Here is a 14005-nt window from a genome sequence, read left to right as displayed (position 1 = left end):
CTTGTATTAGCCTCGTTAGCGTCTTGGCTAGCTTCAAGGCTCAGCTTAGAAGTGAAGTTGGATAACTTCGACTGAACCGGTGGCTTGCTGGCGGTTTTTGAGTTTCTTTTAGTGTGAGGCATCACAGCTGTCCTTAGACGTTGTTCAGTGTCTCATATACCAAATATTGTTCAGAGTTTAACAGAAAGATAGCGGAGCCGAAGCGAGCACGTCCTCTCAGCAAGCCGCCATTACCGGAACCATCTGGATGGTCATTTTACAGACAGATAATTGAATTAATGACTTCAAAAGGTCAGGGGACTGTCATATGCGAGGGTGACTTAAATACACGTTTAATTCCAAAATTAGACTCTTCAAGGGGGAACCCAGACTTCAGTGGTATTAGTAAAAAGATAAACAATTTGATGAAAGAAACAGGTATTATAGACGTGTGGAGAGAAATATATCCTTCCAGTTGGGATTATACTCATTACTCATCCCCTCACGGCACATACTCTAGGATAGACTATTTTTTAATCTTTAAAAGAGATCTCCACAGAGTAGTGCAATGTGATATTGGTCCAATCGCTCTGTTGGATTACAGTCCCATATATATGTCAATACACCTTAACAATAAACCGAGGACGAATTTTTGGAGATTAAACTCAAATATCTTAAATAATACACAAATCAAAAATAAATTAGAAAACGAAATCAAAGTATATCTTGAACTTAACGATAATGGAGAGGTGAGGCCACCCATGCTTTGGGACGCGCTCAAAGCTGTAATTAGGGGGAGAATAATTTCTATTACTTCTCACAAGAAAAAACTTAGACAACAAAGGCTTAAGAATCTAGAAGACAGATTAAAGCAGTTACAGAAAGAACATAAAGAAACCTAAGATCCAGAAATTAGTTCAGACATTAAGAAAACAAAGAATGAAATAGATGACATAAACACACGAGAAATTCAGAAAAAAATGTTGTTTACAAGGCAACGTTATTATGAAGTAGGAGGAAAATCTTTGAAGCTTCTGTCTTGAAGATCGCGAAAACAACAAGCTGAATACACTATACATAAGATTCGAAACCCCGAATCAGGAACCAAGCTTAGATAGAATAAAAGAAAGTTTCCAGAAGTACTATAAATCCCTATACTCCCAAACTCAAACAGATGATGACCCCCATATTGAGACTTTCTTAGCTACAGTGAATCTACCCTCCATTACTGAGGAGCAAAATCAAAAACTGGTTGCAGAAATAAGCAAAGAGGAACTATACTCAGCAATTAGGAGACTTAAAACAGGAAAGTCCCCGGGCCCGGACGGCTTTGGCCCTGATTGGTATAAATCAATGCAAGAACACCTAGGTGACACTTTATTAAAAAACCTTTAACTGAGTGCTAAAAGAAAGAGAAATCCCGCCCTCTTGGAGAGATGCGATCATCTCGGTCATACCGAAAGACGGAAAAGACAAAATAGAATGCTGTAACTATCGTCCCATTAGCGTATGAAATGTTGACTATAAGCTGTTTACGTCAATACTGAGCAAGAGAATTGAAATATCCTACCAGAACTCATTCACTTGGCTCAAACAGGTTTTATTCGTCAAAGACAAATGCAAGACAGCGTTAGGAGAATCTTACACATTATTAGACACCTCACACAACATCATATAGAGTCAGCCATACTAAGTCTAGATGCAGAGAAGGCATTTGACTCTGTCAAGTGGTCCTTCTTGTATAAAGTATTAGCGAAATTCGGCTTTCACAGATCTATCATCGACACATTCAGAACACTATATGAGAGACCATCTGCAAGGATAAAAATCAATGGTGACCTAACCAATTCTTTTATTCTAGAATGCGGAACAAGACAAGGATGCTGTGCTTACCCCCTTCTATTTGCCTTGTTTAAAGAATCCTTAAGCTAATATATAAGACAAAATAGATATTAAAGGAATAGACATGCCAACAGGGGAGCACAAATTGGCTCTATTTGCGGATGACGTGTTAATCTACTTAGTGCAGCCCAAACTCATGAATATCCTAAATAATTATGAATCACTCTCAGGATATAAACTTAATATACAAAAGACTCAAATAATGATATTTAACTCTGATCCACCAAAACACAGTAGAAGTAGCTACAAATTGAAATGGGACACAGAATCAATGAGGTATCTGGGTATCAATCTTCCTAAAGATACATCAAAATTATATGATCTCAACTATGGACCAATAAATGCGAAAATAAAATTAGATTTATCAAGATGGAATGTAATTCCATTTTTTTATTTAAGCGCTAGCTTAGAATCCATCAGAATAAACATTTTACCAAGATTATTATATCTTTTCCAGACCCTGCCAATTAATGTTTCACCTAAACAGTTTATAGAGTGGGACAGATTGATATCCAGATACTTGTGGCAAGGGAAAAAACCTAGAATCAAGTTAAAACCCTGCAATTAAAGAAGGATTGTGGTGGAATGGGCCTCCCATGTTTACAAATGTATTATTATGCAGCTCAACTAAGGCCCTTACTGTGTCTATGTACTCAGGCATACTCAGCAAGGTGGAAGGAGATTGAACATCTATTGGCGAAAGGGATCCCACTAGAAGCAATTTTTACAGATGAGGAACTACAAAAAAAAAATTGCTAACAAGGGTAACCAGAGGTTCAACTTATCACAAAAAATATGGCAGGAAACTATAAAACTATGTAGGTTAGAAGTTCTTGCAAAATTGTTGAGATGGCGTGCCTACGATTCAAACTTTTTGTCGAATAGATATGATGATAGATTCAAAAAATGGACCACAAAAGGTCTTACTAACTACTATACATTTGTCCACAAGGGGGCGTTCCAAAACTTTGGATCCCTACAGGAAAAACATGACCTGGAAAAGAGCGATTTCTTTAGTAGCTTCAAGTTCGACACTATTTCGTTCGGAACTTGAACACCGCTTTGAAAACAGAAGAATTAGGTATCCTAAAACTATTTTTGTCAGCATCTAAATCCACGACATGCAGCAATATCATCTCCAAAATGTACAAAGGTATTCTTCAATGTAAATCAGATAACTCACTTTATATAAAAATGAAATGGGAGAAAGAAGGTAATTTTAACATCTCCGAGGAGAGTTGGCAAAGAGTGTATGCAATACAATGGAGTTCAACTAGTTCGTCCACGTGGCGTGAATTCTGCTGGAAAAATATTGTACGATTCTTTATTACTCCACAGCAAAAAGCACATTTTGGAGATGGCAGCAGTTGTTGGAGGCTCTGTGGGGAAAACAATGCAATCCACTTCCACATATTCTGGAGCTGCCAGGTTCTTATCCTCTACTGGTAAGAAATACATAAACATGTTAACAATGTATTTGGTAGTAGTATTCCTCTCAGATGTGATACTATTTACATGGGTGATATCCAATTAGACAGATGGAGTAATAACGACAAGAAACTTGCTCATGTACTTCTGGCAGCAAGTATAAAGGCTGTCACAAGGAGATGGCTAAAATCAGACCCACCAACTATTGAAGAGTGGATAGAAATAATACATGAAATTTATATGATGGAGTGACTATCATTTTCCCTCAGGATCCAAAAAGAATTTTTTTTACCTGATTTGGACCAAGTGGACTGATTACATCACACCAGTTAGATCAGATTTTAATTGACTTGACAATATGTTTGAAGAGATGTTGACATAATTAACGGATTTATGTACTAGACACAATAGGAAATGTAGGTATGGACATCAATAAGAAACGATGTGTATGTAAGTTTCTGTTTGATCTGGTTTTATGTATGCATGTATGTGGATATATGTAGATAGGTGTGTGTAGGTATATATGTAGATATACATGTATGGTGGTTGTTTTGTATTCCTTACCATAGAACTCTGGTGAACCATGGAGCGAAGAGCTTCCCATGTTCGACTATATATAGTTTACTATGCCTTATTGTTTAAAAAAAAATAAAAAATACTTCGGAAGGGCAACATTTGGATAATTGAAGAATGAAAAGTCTCAAAATATGTTGTGTGACTTTATCAGTAGTACAGCTGTAACTGTGTGAGAAAATATGTAAGAAGGTATTTGCCAAAATAAAAAATAAAAATAAAAAAAGAAGAAAACACTGTAACTGTTGTAAATCCAAACTGATTATAGCGGCCATCCTAAAAGAAGGAGTCATCTTTCGTGCTGAGGAGTTTGCATTGATACTGAAAAGATGGAGTTTTTCTTTAATGCACCGTTCCCTCATCTTTAGCTCCAGGTCTGTTCTCTCTGCCCATAAAGAAGAAAGCAAAACAGCTACAATAAGGGTCCAGAAAGCATTCACTAATGGTTAACTATGGTTAAGTAATGCTTATGAGGCACTCTTATATATTTATTAAGGTTTATGTCAGGTTACTAATGTTAAGTAATACCTTACTTAAGGTTAGGTAAGGGCTACCTGATGACATACACAGCACAGCATTGGTAAATGATTACTTAAGACGCTAAATAATTGTTTATTAATGCCCATCCAGGTAACATGTACACCATTAGTAAATGATTACTAGAGACATTATTTACGTTTTACTAATATATTAACTAATGTATTAATTAATACTAAGTAATGCATACATAACGATAACTAATTACATTATGTAACTTTTATTAATGCTTAATAATGTATTAACTCTGAGCAGTAGACATTAATTAACTGCTCATTAATGCATTTATTTTATGCATTTTTAGATCACAGCTACAGTTATTTAATTTAAGAAGGAAAAATTTTGACAGTGCACACCTGAGAGAATCACTTGATTGCTGTCATTCAGAGAGAATATGGTGCGTAGTTCCTCTGGAAATGTGTTTCTTTGAACCTATTTCTATCATTAATGTAAAGAACACTCATTAAATTCATTATCTGTGATTAAACTAATAGTTGATGGTAATGACTAGTAACCCCCCACAGCACTGTGATTTTACTGCTTTCATGGGAGCTCAGCTGCCATTGGCTTCCATGTAATTCAAACCCTGATGATCCAAGCAGCCAGCCGGTCAGGAGGGACTGCAACAGCAGAAGAGTGCAGTGTATACGTGTCACATTGCCTGTTATTAGCACCGTCGCTAAGCACCGGAGGAGAAGGCGGAAAATTCGCTGCTTTATGGGGGGTGCACGTCAGGCTACCCTATGGCATAGTGCAAGCACCTACGCAGAGCCTACATAGGTATGGCGCCAATTCAACAATTAACCACATCCCATTCTTTGTTTGAGAAAGATTGTTAACTGTTAGCAACTCTGGCCTGAACAGTCTTCAGTAATCTGCCTCCATCATGTTTACAAAGCTGCTTGTCAAGGGGTGTCATAGAGCCTTATTTTTATTAATAAATTAATAGAAATTAACATGTTGTATTCAGCTCCAGAAGAGATACCAGTAGTAGATTTCCACAGACTGCTAAACAACCATTCACACCTGGGCTCACCTAGCACTAGCAACACAAATGAAGGCCTGTTGGGTCAATGACCCACAAGTGCCCCAATGACTCTGAAACTCAAGAGCTCACACGTGTCCTTAACAACTCTGTAAGGACACTCCCACACAGAGTTTAAAAGCCTGCAACTCCTCCCAAGTTAGTTAGAACTGAAGAAGCCTCTTGGATGAGAGGTGAAACGTCTTCAACAACCTGAAACAAGTCCAGTTGACTACGATACAGCACCTAGAGTAACCATGACCTGGATGACTGAGAACCTTCATCAACAATCAGCTCCTTGGTTTTATTGACATTGAGTAGCAGATTGTTCTGCAAGGTTGTTGATTTCCTCCAGATATGAACCCTTATTGTTGTTTGTGATGCGGCTGATTATGGTGGTGTCGTCCGTATACTTATGTGTGGGTGCAGTCATGTTGTACAGTGATGTTGTACAGTGTGAACAGGAGGAGGCTGAGCACACAGCCCTGGGGGGCTCCAGTGTTGAGAGTGGAGGTGGGTGTGTGAACATATGTGTGCTGTTCAAACAGGCAGGTAAAGGGTTCAAAATCAAATCAAATCAAATTTTATTTGTATAGCCCAAATTCACAAATCACAGTTTGCCTCAGAGGGCTTTACAATCTGTACAGAGACGACACCCTCTGTCCTTCGACCCTCGATTCGAGTGAGGAAAAATTTGCCCCCAAAAAAAGGCCCTTTTAACAGGGAAAAAAATGCGGAAGAAACCTCAGGGAGAGCCACAGAGGAGGGATCCCTCTCCCAGGACGGACAGACGTGCAATAGATGTCGCATGTACAGAGCAGATCAACGAGATCACAATGTATTCAATTATAAGCGATGGTTGACAGGAGTGAAAGTACATAAAGATGTATTACAGCAATAATAATGAAATGCACATGGAAATGTGATTACTAGTGATAACAGTAGTAGTGATTAATGGTAAGGATAGTATGTAGTAATGCATTACAATAATAGTAGTGGAACGTATGTAACAGATGTGACTAATATTAGCGACAGTAGTGGTGGGTGTCAGGCAGGGTCATGGCAGTAGGCGCATCCACGATCCAGCAGGGTCATAGCAGTAGGCGCATCCACGATCAGGCAGGGCAATAGCAGTAGGCGCATCCACGATCAGGCAGGGCCATAGCAGTAGGCGCATCCACGATCAGGCAGGGCCATAGCAGTGGGCGCATCCACGATCAGGCAGGGCCATAGCAGTGGGCGCATCCACGATCCACGACCCGGGCGCGGCCAGGATCCATGGGAGCCTGTAGGACTAGAAAGCACAAGGACTCCGGGGAAGAAGTAAGTCAGTGACATGCAGAGATGGGGCATGTATACAGGCATAATGTATACAGATGGAGAGGAGAGGAGAGGGGAGGAGAGAGAAGCTCAGTGTGTCATTGTCCCCCGGACTAGGCCTACAGCAGCATAACTAAGAGCTGGCCTGTCCTGGCCCAGCCCTAACTATAAGCTCTATCGAAGAGGAAGGTCTTAAGTCTACTCTTAAAGGTAGAGAGGGTGTCCGCCTCCCGAACCAAAACAGGAAGATGGTTCCTTCGGTTTTATCTGAGTTTAACAGCAGAAAATTGCAGGTCATCCAGGTCTTAATGTCCTTGAGACATGCATGGAGTTTAGTAAGCTGATTAGTTTCATTTGGCTTTATTGATAGGTATAACTGTGTATCATCTGCATAACAATGAAAGTTTATGGAGTGTTTCCGAATTATATTTCCTAGAGGGAGCATATATAAGGTGAATAGTATGGGTCCAAGCACGGAGCCTTGAGGAACACCATGACTAACCTTGGTATACAGGGATGACTCATCATTAACATGTACAAACTGAAATCGATCCGATAAATAGGACTTAAACCAGTTTAATGCGGGTCCTTTAATGCCAATTAAGTGTTCCAGTCTCTGTAGTAGAATGTGATGATCAATGGTATCAAATGCAGCACTAAGATCTAGTAAGACCAGGACAGAGACAAGTCCTTTGTCAGAAGCAATTAGGAGGTCATTTGTAACTTTCACCAGTGCCATCTCTGTGCTATGATGTGCTGTGAAAATCCTCATATAAACTATTTTTTTGAAGAAAGTCACATAGCTGGTTGGCGACTGCTTTCTCAAGGATCTTGGAGAGGAAAGGGAGGTTGGATATAGGTCTATAGTTGGCTAAAGCTTCTGGATCAAGATTAGGCTTTTTAAGAAGCGGTCTAATTACAGCTAGTTTAAAGGATTGTGGTACGTATCCTGTTAATAGAGACAGGTTGATCATTTCTAGTAGAGATGTGCTAATTAAAGGTAAAGTTTCTTTCAGCAACCTAGTTGGGATGGGGTCTAGGAGACAAGTTGTTGGTCTAGATGAAGAAACCATCGAAGTTAGTTGGTGGAGGTCGATGGGAGAGAAGCAGTCTAAATATAAGTCAGAATTTACAACTGTTTCTGAGGTTCCTGTGTTTAAAGATACAATAGTGCCAGTTGAGGGCAAGCGATGATGGATTTTGTCTCTAATAGTTAAAATTTTATCATTAAAGAAGCTCATGAAGTTATTACTACTGAGCGTTGTAGGAATACATGGTTCAGTAGAGCTGTGACTTTCTGTCAGCCTGGCTACAGTGCTGAAAAGAAACCTGGTGTTGTTTTTGTTTTCCTCTATTAATGACGAGTAATAGTTTGCTCTGGCATTGCGGAGGGCCTTCCTATATATTTTAAGGCTATCTTTCCAGGCTAAGCGGGATTCTTCCAAGTTGGTGGAACGCCATTTCCTTTCAAATTTCCGTGATGTTTGCTTCAATTTGCGGGTATCCGAGTTATACCAGGGTGCTAACCTCCTGTGTTTTATAGGCTTCCTTTTCAGGGGGGCAATAGAGTCCAGTGTTGTTCGCAATGAGCCTGCAGTGCTATCAACAAGATGATCGATTTGTGAGGAACTGAGGTTAGCGGAGGAGTCCTCTATTATATTAAGACATGGCATTGAATTTAGTGCCAGCGGTATAATTTCCTTAAATTTAGCTACAGCACTATCAGATAGACATCTAGTGAAGGAGTTTTTGCCTAATGGTGTGTAGTCCAGTAATAGAACTTCAAAAGTTATTAAGTGATGGTCTGATAAAAGAGGATTCTGTGGAGAAACTGTTAGATTTTCAATCTCGATACCATAAGCTAGAACAAGGTCAAGGGTGTGGTCAAAACAGTGAGTTGGTTTATGTACACACTGAGAGAAGCCAATAGAGTCTAATAATGAGATAAATGCAGTAAGGCTATCATTAATGACATCCACATGAATATTAAAATCACCTACAATAATTACTTTATCTGATTTGAGGACTAGACTTGATAAAAACTCAGAGAATTCAGATAAAAATTCTGAGTAAGGACCAGGTGCTCGATACACTACAACAAATAGAACTGGCTGTAAAGTTTTCCACGTTGGATGTGAAAGACTCAGAACAAGGCTTTCAAATGAGTTATAATTTAATTTAGGTTTAGGAATGATCGACAGACTTAAGTCATAAATAGCTGCAACACCACCTCCTCGGCCGGAGCCTCGAGGAATGTGAGTATTAATGTGACTGGGTGGAGTGGATTCATTCAGGCTGACATATTCTTCAGGATGCAGCCAAGTTTCAGTAAGACAGAATAAATCAATATTACAGTCTGAAATTAAGTCATTTACTAGTACAGCTTTCGATGACAAGGATCTGATAATTAAGACTGGTAAATGAACAGCCCACCAAGCTGCAGACCTCCAACATGACCACCAGTGTTTTCAGATAAGTTGAGTGCCTCCTGTAGAGCTCAATAGAGCAGCACCTGGCTTAAAGCTCCATCCACCGTCTGTATGAGACAACAGATGTCTGATGATCTCATCCTGGATACAGTTGCTCTTACTGTAACTCTACCCCCTTTATTCTCCACTGTATGTGTGTCTGATGGGTCGTGTAAGAAAGGCTGTTATGAAACATTTGGGAGATGACCCTGCTAACATCAAAGGACACAGACAAACAAACAGAATACATGATCTTATATTTAGCTTTTCACGTTCAGCATCTTGAACTCAGTACAATCATATTTTGAGTCACTGTATTGTTCCTGTGGTGAACCTAGGTGATAAAGGTGGTGTTTTCTAGGTGATAAAGTTGTTAGATTGTGACTTTCTGAATGGTGCCAGTTACAGGGCTTGGCTCACACTGACCTCTGGTGGATCACAGAGGAACTAATTCAGTTCACTTGTTATGCTGAATACTACCTAACCTGTGAAAACACTTTTATAATGTTTTCTGTGGCTATGTGGGAGCTTTTTTCAATGAAAGTCTATGTAATGTTTATGATATGATATGTTTGTGATACCATAATAAATTACTGAAATTAATAACTTGAAGTTTTGATATATTTTTTTAAAGGAGGTATGGTTGAAAGACATATTGTAAATAAAATACTGTGAAAAATCCACATCAGCGCTTTCAAGTGGTTTTCAGCTTGTCACTACATGAAATATAAATAAAGTCATAAAAATAAAATATGCTAAAGGTATTTACTGACAAACTGATCAGTTCAAGTAATCCATACAATCCCCTTAAGATTCCATACAGGTGTAAACTCTGCAATTTGAACAGTGATACACCTGTTTGCAAAGACAGGAGCAGAGAAGATCAGTTGAGCGTTGGGGTTGTGATCTCGTCCTCGTGGTATGAACCTGTTGTCTGCTTTCATGTGTCAGCACAACTGTAGACAGAACAGAACAGAAGAGCTGACAGAAGAAAAGGCTTCACTTTGAGAGAACTGAGAGCAGAGAGACAGAAAACAGAGACAGACGTGAACAGAGTGAGAGAAGTTTATTGATAGGCAAGATACAGATGGGAGTGGAGACATGGACCTAGTCCCAGCACGCACGCACACGCGCACGCACACACACACACACACACACACACACACACACACACACACACACACACACACACACACACACACACACACACACACACACTTTAACTTGGGCTCGTCAGTAGAAAAGACATGCTTAATTTGGGCCAAACTGAAATATTACCACAAAAGAAAATAAACTCAAGTACAAAATTTACAACAATCTCCTACAAGAATATATACCGCAGCCATACCACAGAACCAGAGATGAGTGGAAAATAAAAACCTCTGTTGAAACAGTGATCCAGTTTTCTGTGCATATCTGCTTGATACATAAACTCACACTGTTAAGACAAACAGGAGGATGGTAGGACAAGGTTCACTTCTACTAAAAAATTATTAACAAAGGAATCTGTTTCTACATGTTTACAATACAATATCAACAAACATCACCAGTAAAATAACCAAAACCACTGAGTAAAGGCACATGTACTTTGGTCCCAACAGGTCTCCTAAAATCAGAGACCAAGACCAGAATCACATGTTGAAACCTTGTTTAAACAGAGAGCTTGTATGTGTATGTGTGTGCACCCACTCACAGCGATGCTTTATAAAACACTGAGATGGGATGTGAGCAGGAACATAACAGGTGGCTCTATTCTGAAGGAGAGCTCCACCTTCAGATCCTTAATATTATTATACATCAGCGATGTGTTAATGTCAGTACATTCCAAGTTATTTTGTCAATGAATTATCAGGGGTATTCAGTTGTCCCCAACAAACACTATTAGTTTCAGATTCCTGTTACCATTTCCCAGAATGCATTTGAATACCCCCACAAAGAACTTTGTGTTTTTAATCAAATCATGTATAAACAGCTTCGAAGTGATTGTACATCTATGGGAACAGCAAAAAGGTATGCCAGTTAGGAAAAGCTGCCTTGAAATTTAGAAACTGCACTACACTGCACAAACAGTAGTTTATTCTATTTCTTTTGAGGACTGTAGGTAATAAAACGTCTGGTGTTTAACCTACATGTAAAGTGATTCTGTGTAGTGCAGCAGATCTGTTGTAGGTTTGATGTCGGGTGCTAAAATGCCTACAAAGTAACTTTGGGTGCTGGTAATGCAAAACAGCACGAATCACACTTTAACCTTTAATGACAGCCAAGCTAACTCCTTTATTCTTGTAGTCTGGCAGAAACGTAGAAGAGTCTGTTTGATTTTTGAATGCACCAAAGTGCACAAGCGATCAGAATGAGATTTGAAGAAGTGAACCAGCACACTGAGAATGTGTGTCTCAGAGACAGCACAGTTTAAAAAACATCCTCAAATGACAGCAACTTAGGCTGCCTACCTAAAAGGAAAGAGGAGTCACATGACTGTAGCAGCAACACAGTACAGAAAAATAACAGATCATACAATACAGGAACTCAAACCTCGAGAGAAAATCCACCACACCAGGCAATCACTTGATAGGCCAATATAAAAAACAGCTACTTGCACTTTAGACGCCCTAAAAGCACAGCATTTCACCAGGGGGCACCTGCCTGATATGCCTTCTAATCAGCTGCACACGGCATCTCGTAACTACAAACTTTCTTTTTTCAAACTTTTCTTTTGTCCTTTGTTCTTTCAAACATCTGCTGTGTTTTACTGTTTTGTCGCGTTCACTCTCAGCTGACTCTCAGGAGTCATGTTCACTGTTTACTTACTGCTGGTGAAAACACAATGTTTCCTGTAAAGCTGCTTCATAATATTTTTTATACTTTTTTATTGTGAAGACGGCATAGTCAATGAAACGTGTTTGTAACTGAATTAGTGGAGCTACATTGTTTGTGGTGATTCTTCGATAGTACTGCAGGGATCAGGACGAGATCAGTGACATTGCTTTAAGGGCACACTCACATTAGGCGATCTGTACCGTGTCCAAGCACGATTGACCCCCAAAAAGTCCTGTTTGTTAGAATAGTGTGAGCACTTCCTTGGCCCTGGCATGGTTGGAAGAGGTGTGCTTTGGCACGGTATGGATGCTCATGCACGAGCACCAGCACCGGTGCGCAACGTGGACATGAAGTATAATCATGCATCTTACGCTGCCTTGCATAATCAAGAAATCCAGGAATGTGGGACGCTGTCTGTGACCAAAACAACACAAAATAAGCCACAAAAGCCGGAGCAATGTGAGTGCAGACCAGAGGGAGACTTGGGAGGAGGGACAATCGTGCTTTGACATGATACGAAGCAACTGGGCCGAGTGTGAGTGCTCCCTTTGACACACCTTCAAGCAGGGCTGCTGCTCTGAGTCAACCTAATAGAGCAAGATGCAGATGTAATGGAAAAATGGCATTTGTCTATCTTTCTTCAATATCACCTGAATTCATCTAAGCTTTCCAGCAGAAAACTTAAATATAACTACCCAAGGTAGACTATTACTTTCCATGCACATAGATGTGAGGTCAAATACACAAATTATAGGAAAACAACGTGCACTCATAACACGGGCTGGGACGGTCTCTGAGTATGCCTAAGTGTGCACGGCTACATCCCACTAAACCACGCCTATCCTGGTGAAATAACAACTTTTTACTGAGACCAATTTCCACTCAGCAATGATAGAGACTACATAGAGAACGAAAAACTCTCCACTGTCTTAAAGAGTAACAGTAGGCAAAAAGAGTTTCATGGTCCTCTAAGTGTCACCCCTTGAATGACTGCACTGATGGCTGTGGTTGTGTGTGGTCAGAGGTTTGTTCTGTTGCACCACCATACGTAACAGTGACCATCACCATGTACTGATCTACCCAGATAACTGGGTAGATCAGTACACTTCTGAATCACTGCAGCAAGTTGAGAAGTTAAACCACAAGAGAAGTTTAAGATGTAATATAGATCAAAGCAGGAACTTTCAAACTTTGGAAACTTCCTTTAAGGGTGAGACTAACGTATGTACTGCTTCTACTGGTCAACAAAATATACCGGGAGAAATTGAGATTTTCTCAGTACTTTGATTGTAAACTATTTCTAGTGGTACACTTTGAATTTTAAGCTTTGGACGTTGAAGCATATTTCACTTCAGTGATACAAATATTAAACTACTTAATTCATGGTTTGGGTATAGAACATGAGAGGTTTACAGAAGATATTGAAAAGAAGACAAAAGGTAATGACTTCCTCGCTCGTCATAGATTTTAAGGTTTAAGAGGCAAGTGTAAGGGTTAGATGGTAGACTTTGAAAAGGAAACTTTCAGATGGTGATTCCCTCCCATGTCATAGTTGTGGAGATCCATCAGAGCCTGGATAGCTTCTTCTACTGATGACATCTGGATCAAAGACATCTTACGGTCCCTGGCGAGGAAGGAGCAGAGAGTGTTATGGAAAGTAACTAGAAAAGTGCATATTTCTGGCTGCACTGCTCTGTTCCTGGGTTAGTCAGCCCAGAGTGTGGTTTGTTAGATCATCTCTCATTCTTAAAAGTGTGTATGTGACTCTATATAAAAAAAGGACTTTTGTGGATATTTTTTTGGTGCCTTGTAACACGATATAAAACAATCAAAGCCTTCAGAGTGTCATAGACAATTTCATTAAATTGCTTCTTACTGGAAGAACTTGAAGGCCTTAACGGTTCCTCCACTGTTGGAGAACAGAAGACGTAGATCATCCTCTCCAACTCCGTCCCTG

At 39.7% G+C, this 14005-nt stretch overlaps 1 protein-coding gene across 2 annotated transcripts in view; it reads right to left on the bottom strand.

Moving 5' to 3' along the window:
• Positions 1 to 10278: 10278 nt before the first annotated feature.
• Positions 10279 to 14005, bottom strand: part of LOC311267048 (polypyrimidine tract-binding protein 2-like) — a 46331-nt gene continuing 42604 nt past the window's right edge. For both annotated transcript variants that reach the window (XM_084369856.1, XM_084369857.1), the window contains 2 exons: positions 13925 to 14002; positions 10279 to 13672 (listed from right to left, as the gene is read on the bottom strand). In XM_084369856.1, coding sequence (XP_084225982.1) covers positions 13543 to 13672; positions 13925 to 14002 — 208 coding nt within the window. In that variant the 3' untranslated portion in view covers positions 10279 to 13542. The remainder of the gene's footprint in view (positions 13673 to 13924; positions 14003 to 14005) is intronic.

The sequence above is a fragment of the Pagrus pagrus genome, assembly GCF_965226575.1.
Source record: "Pagrus pagrus genome assembly, chromosome: 12".
Taxonomy (NCBI): domain Eukaryota; kingdom Metazoa; phylum Chordata; class Actinopteri; order Spariformes; family Sparidae; genus Pagrus; species Pagrus pagrus.
This window is presented reverse-complemented; position numbering and strand designations above follow the sequence as displayed.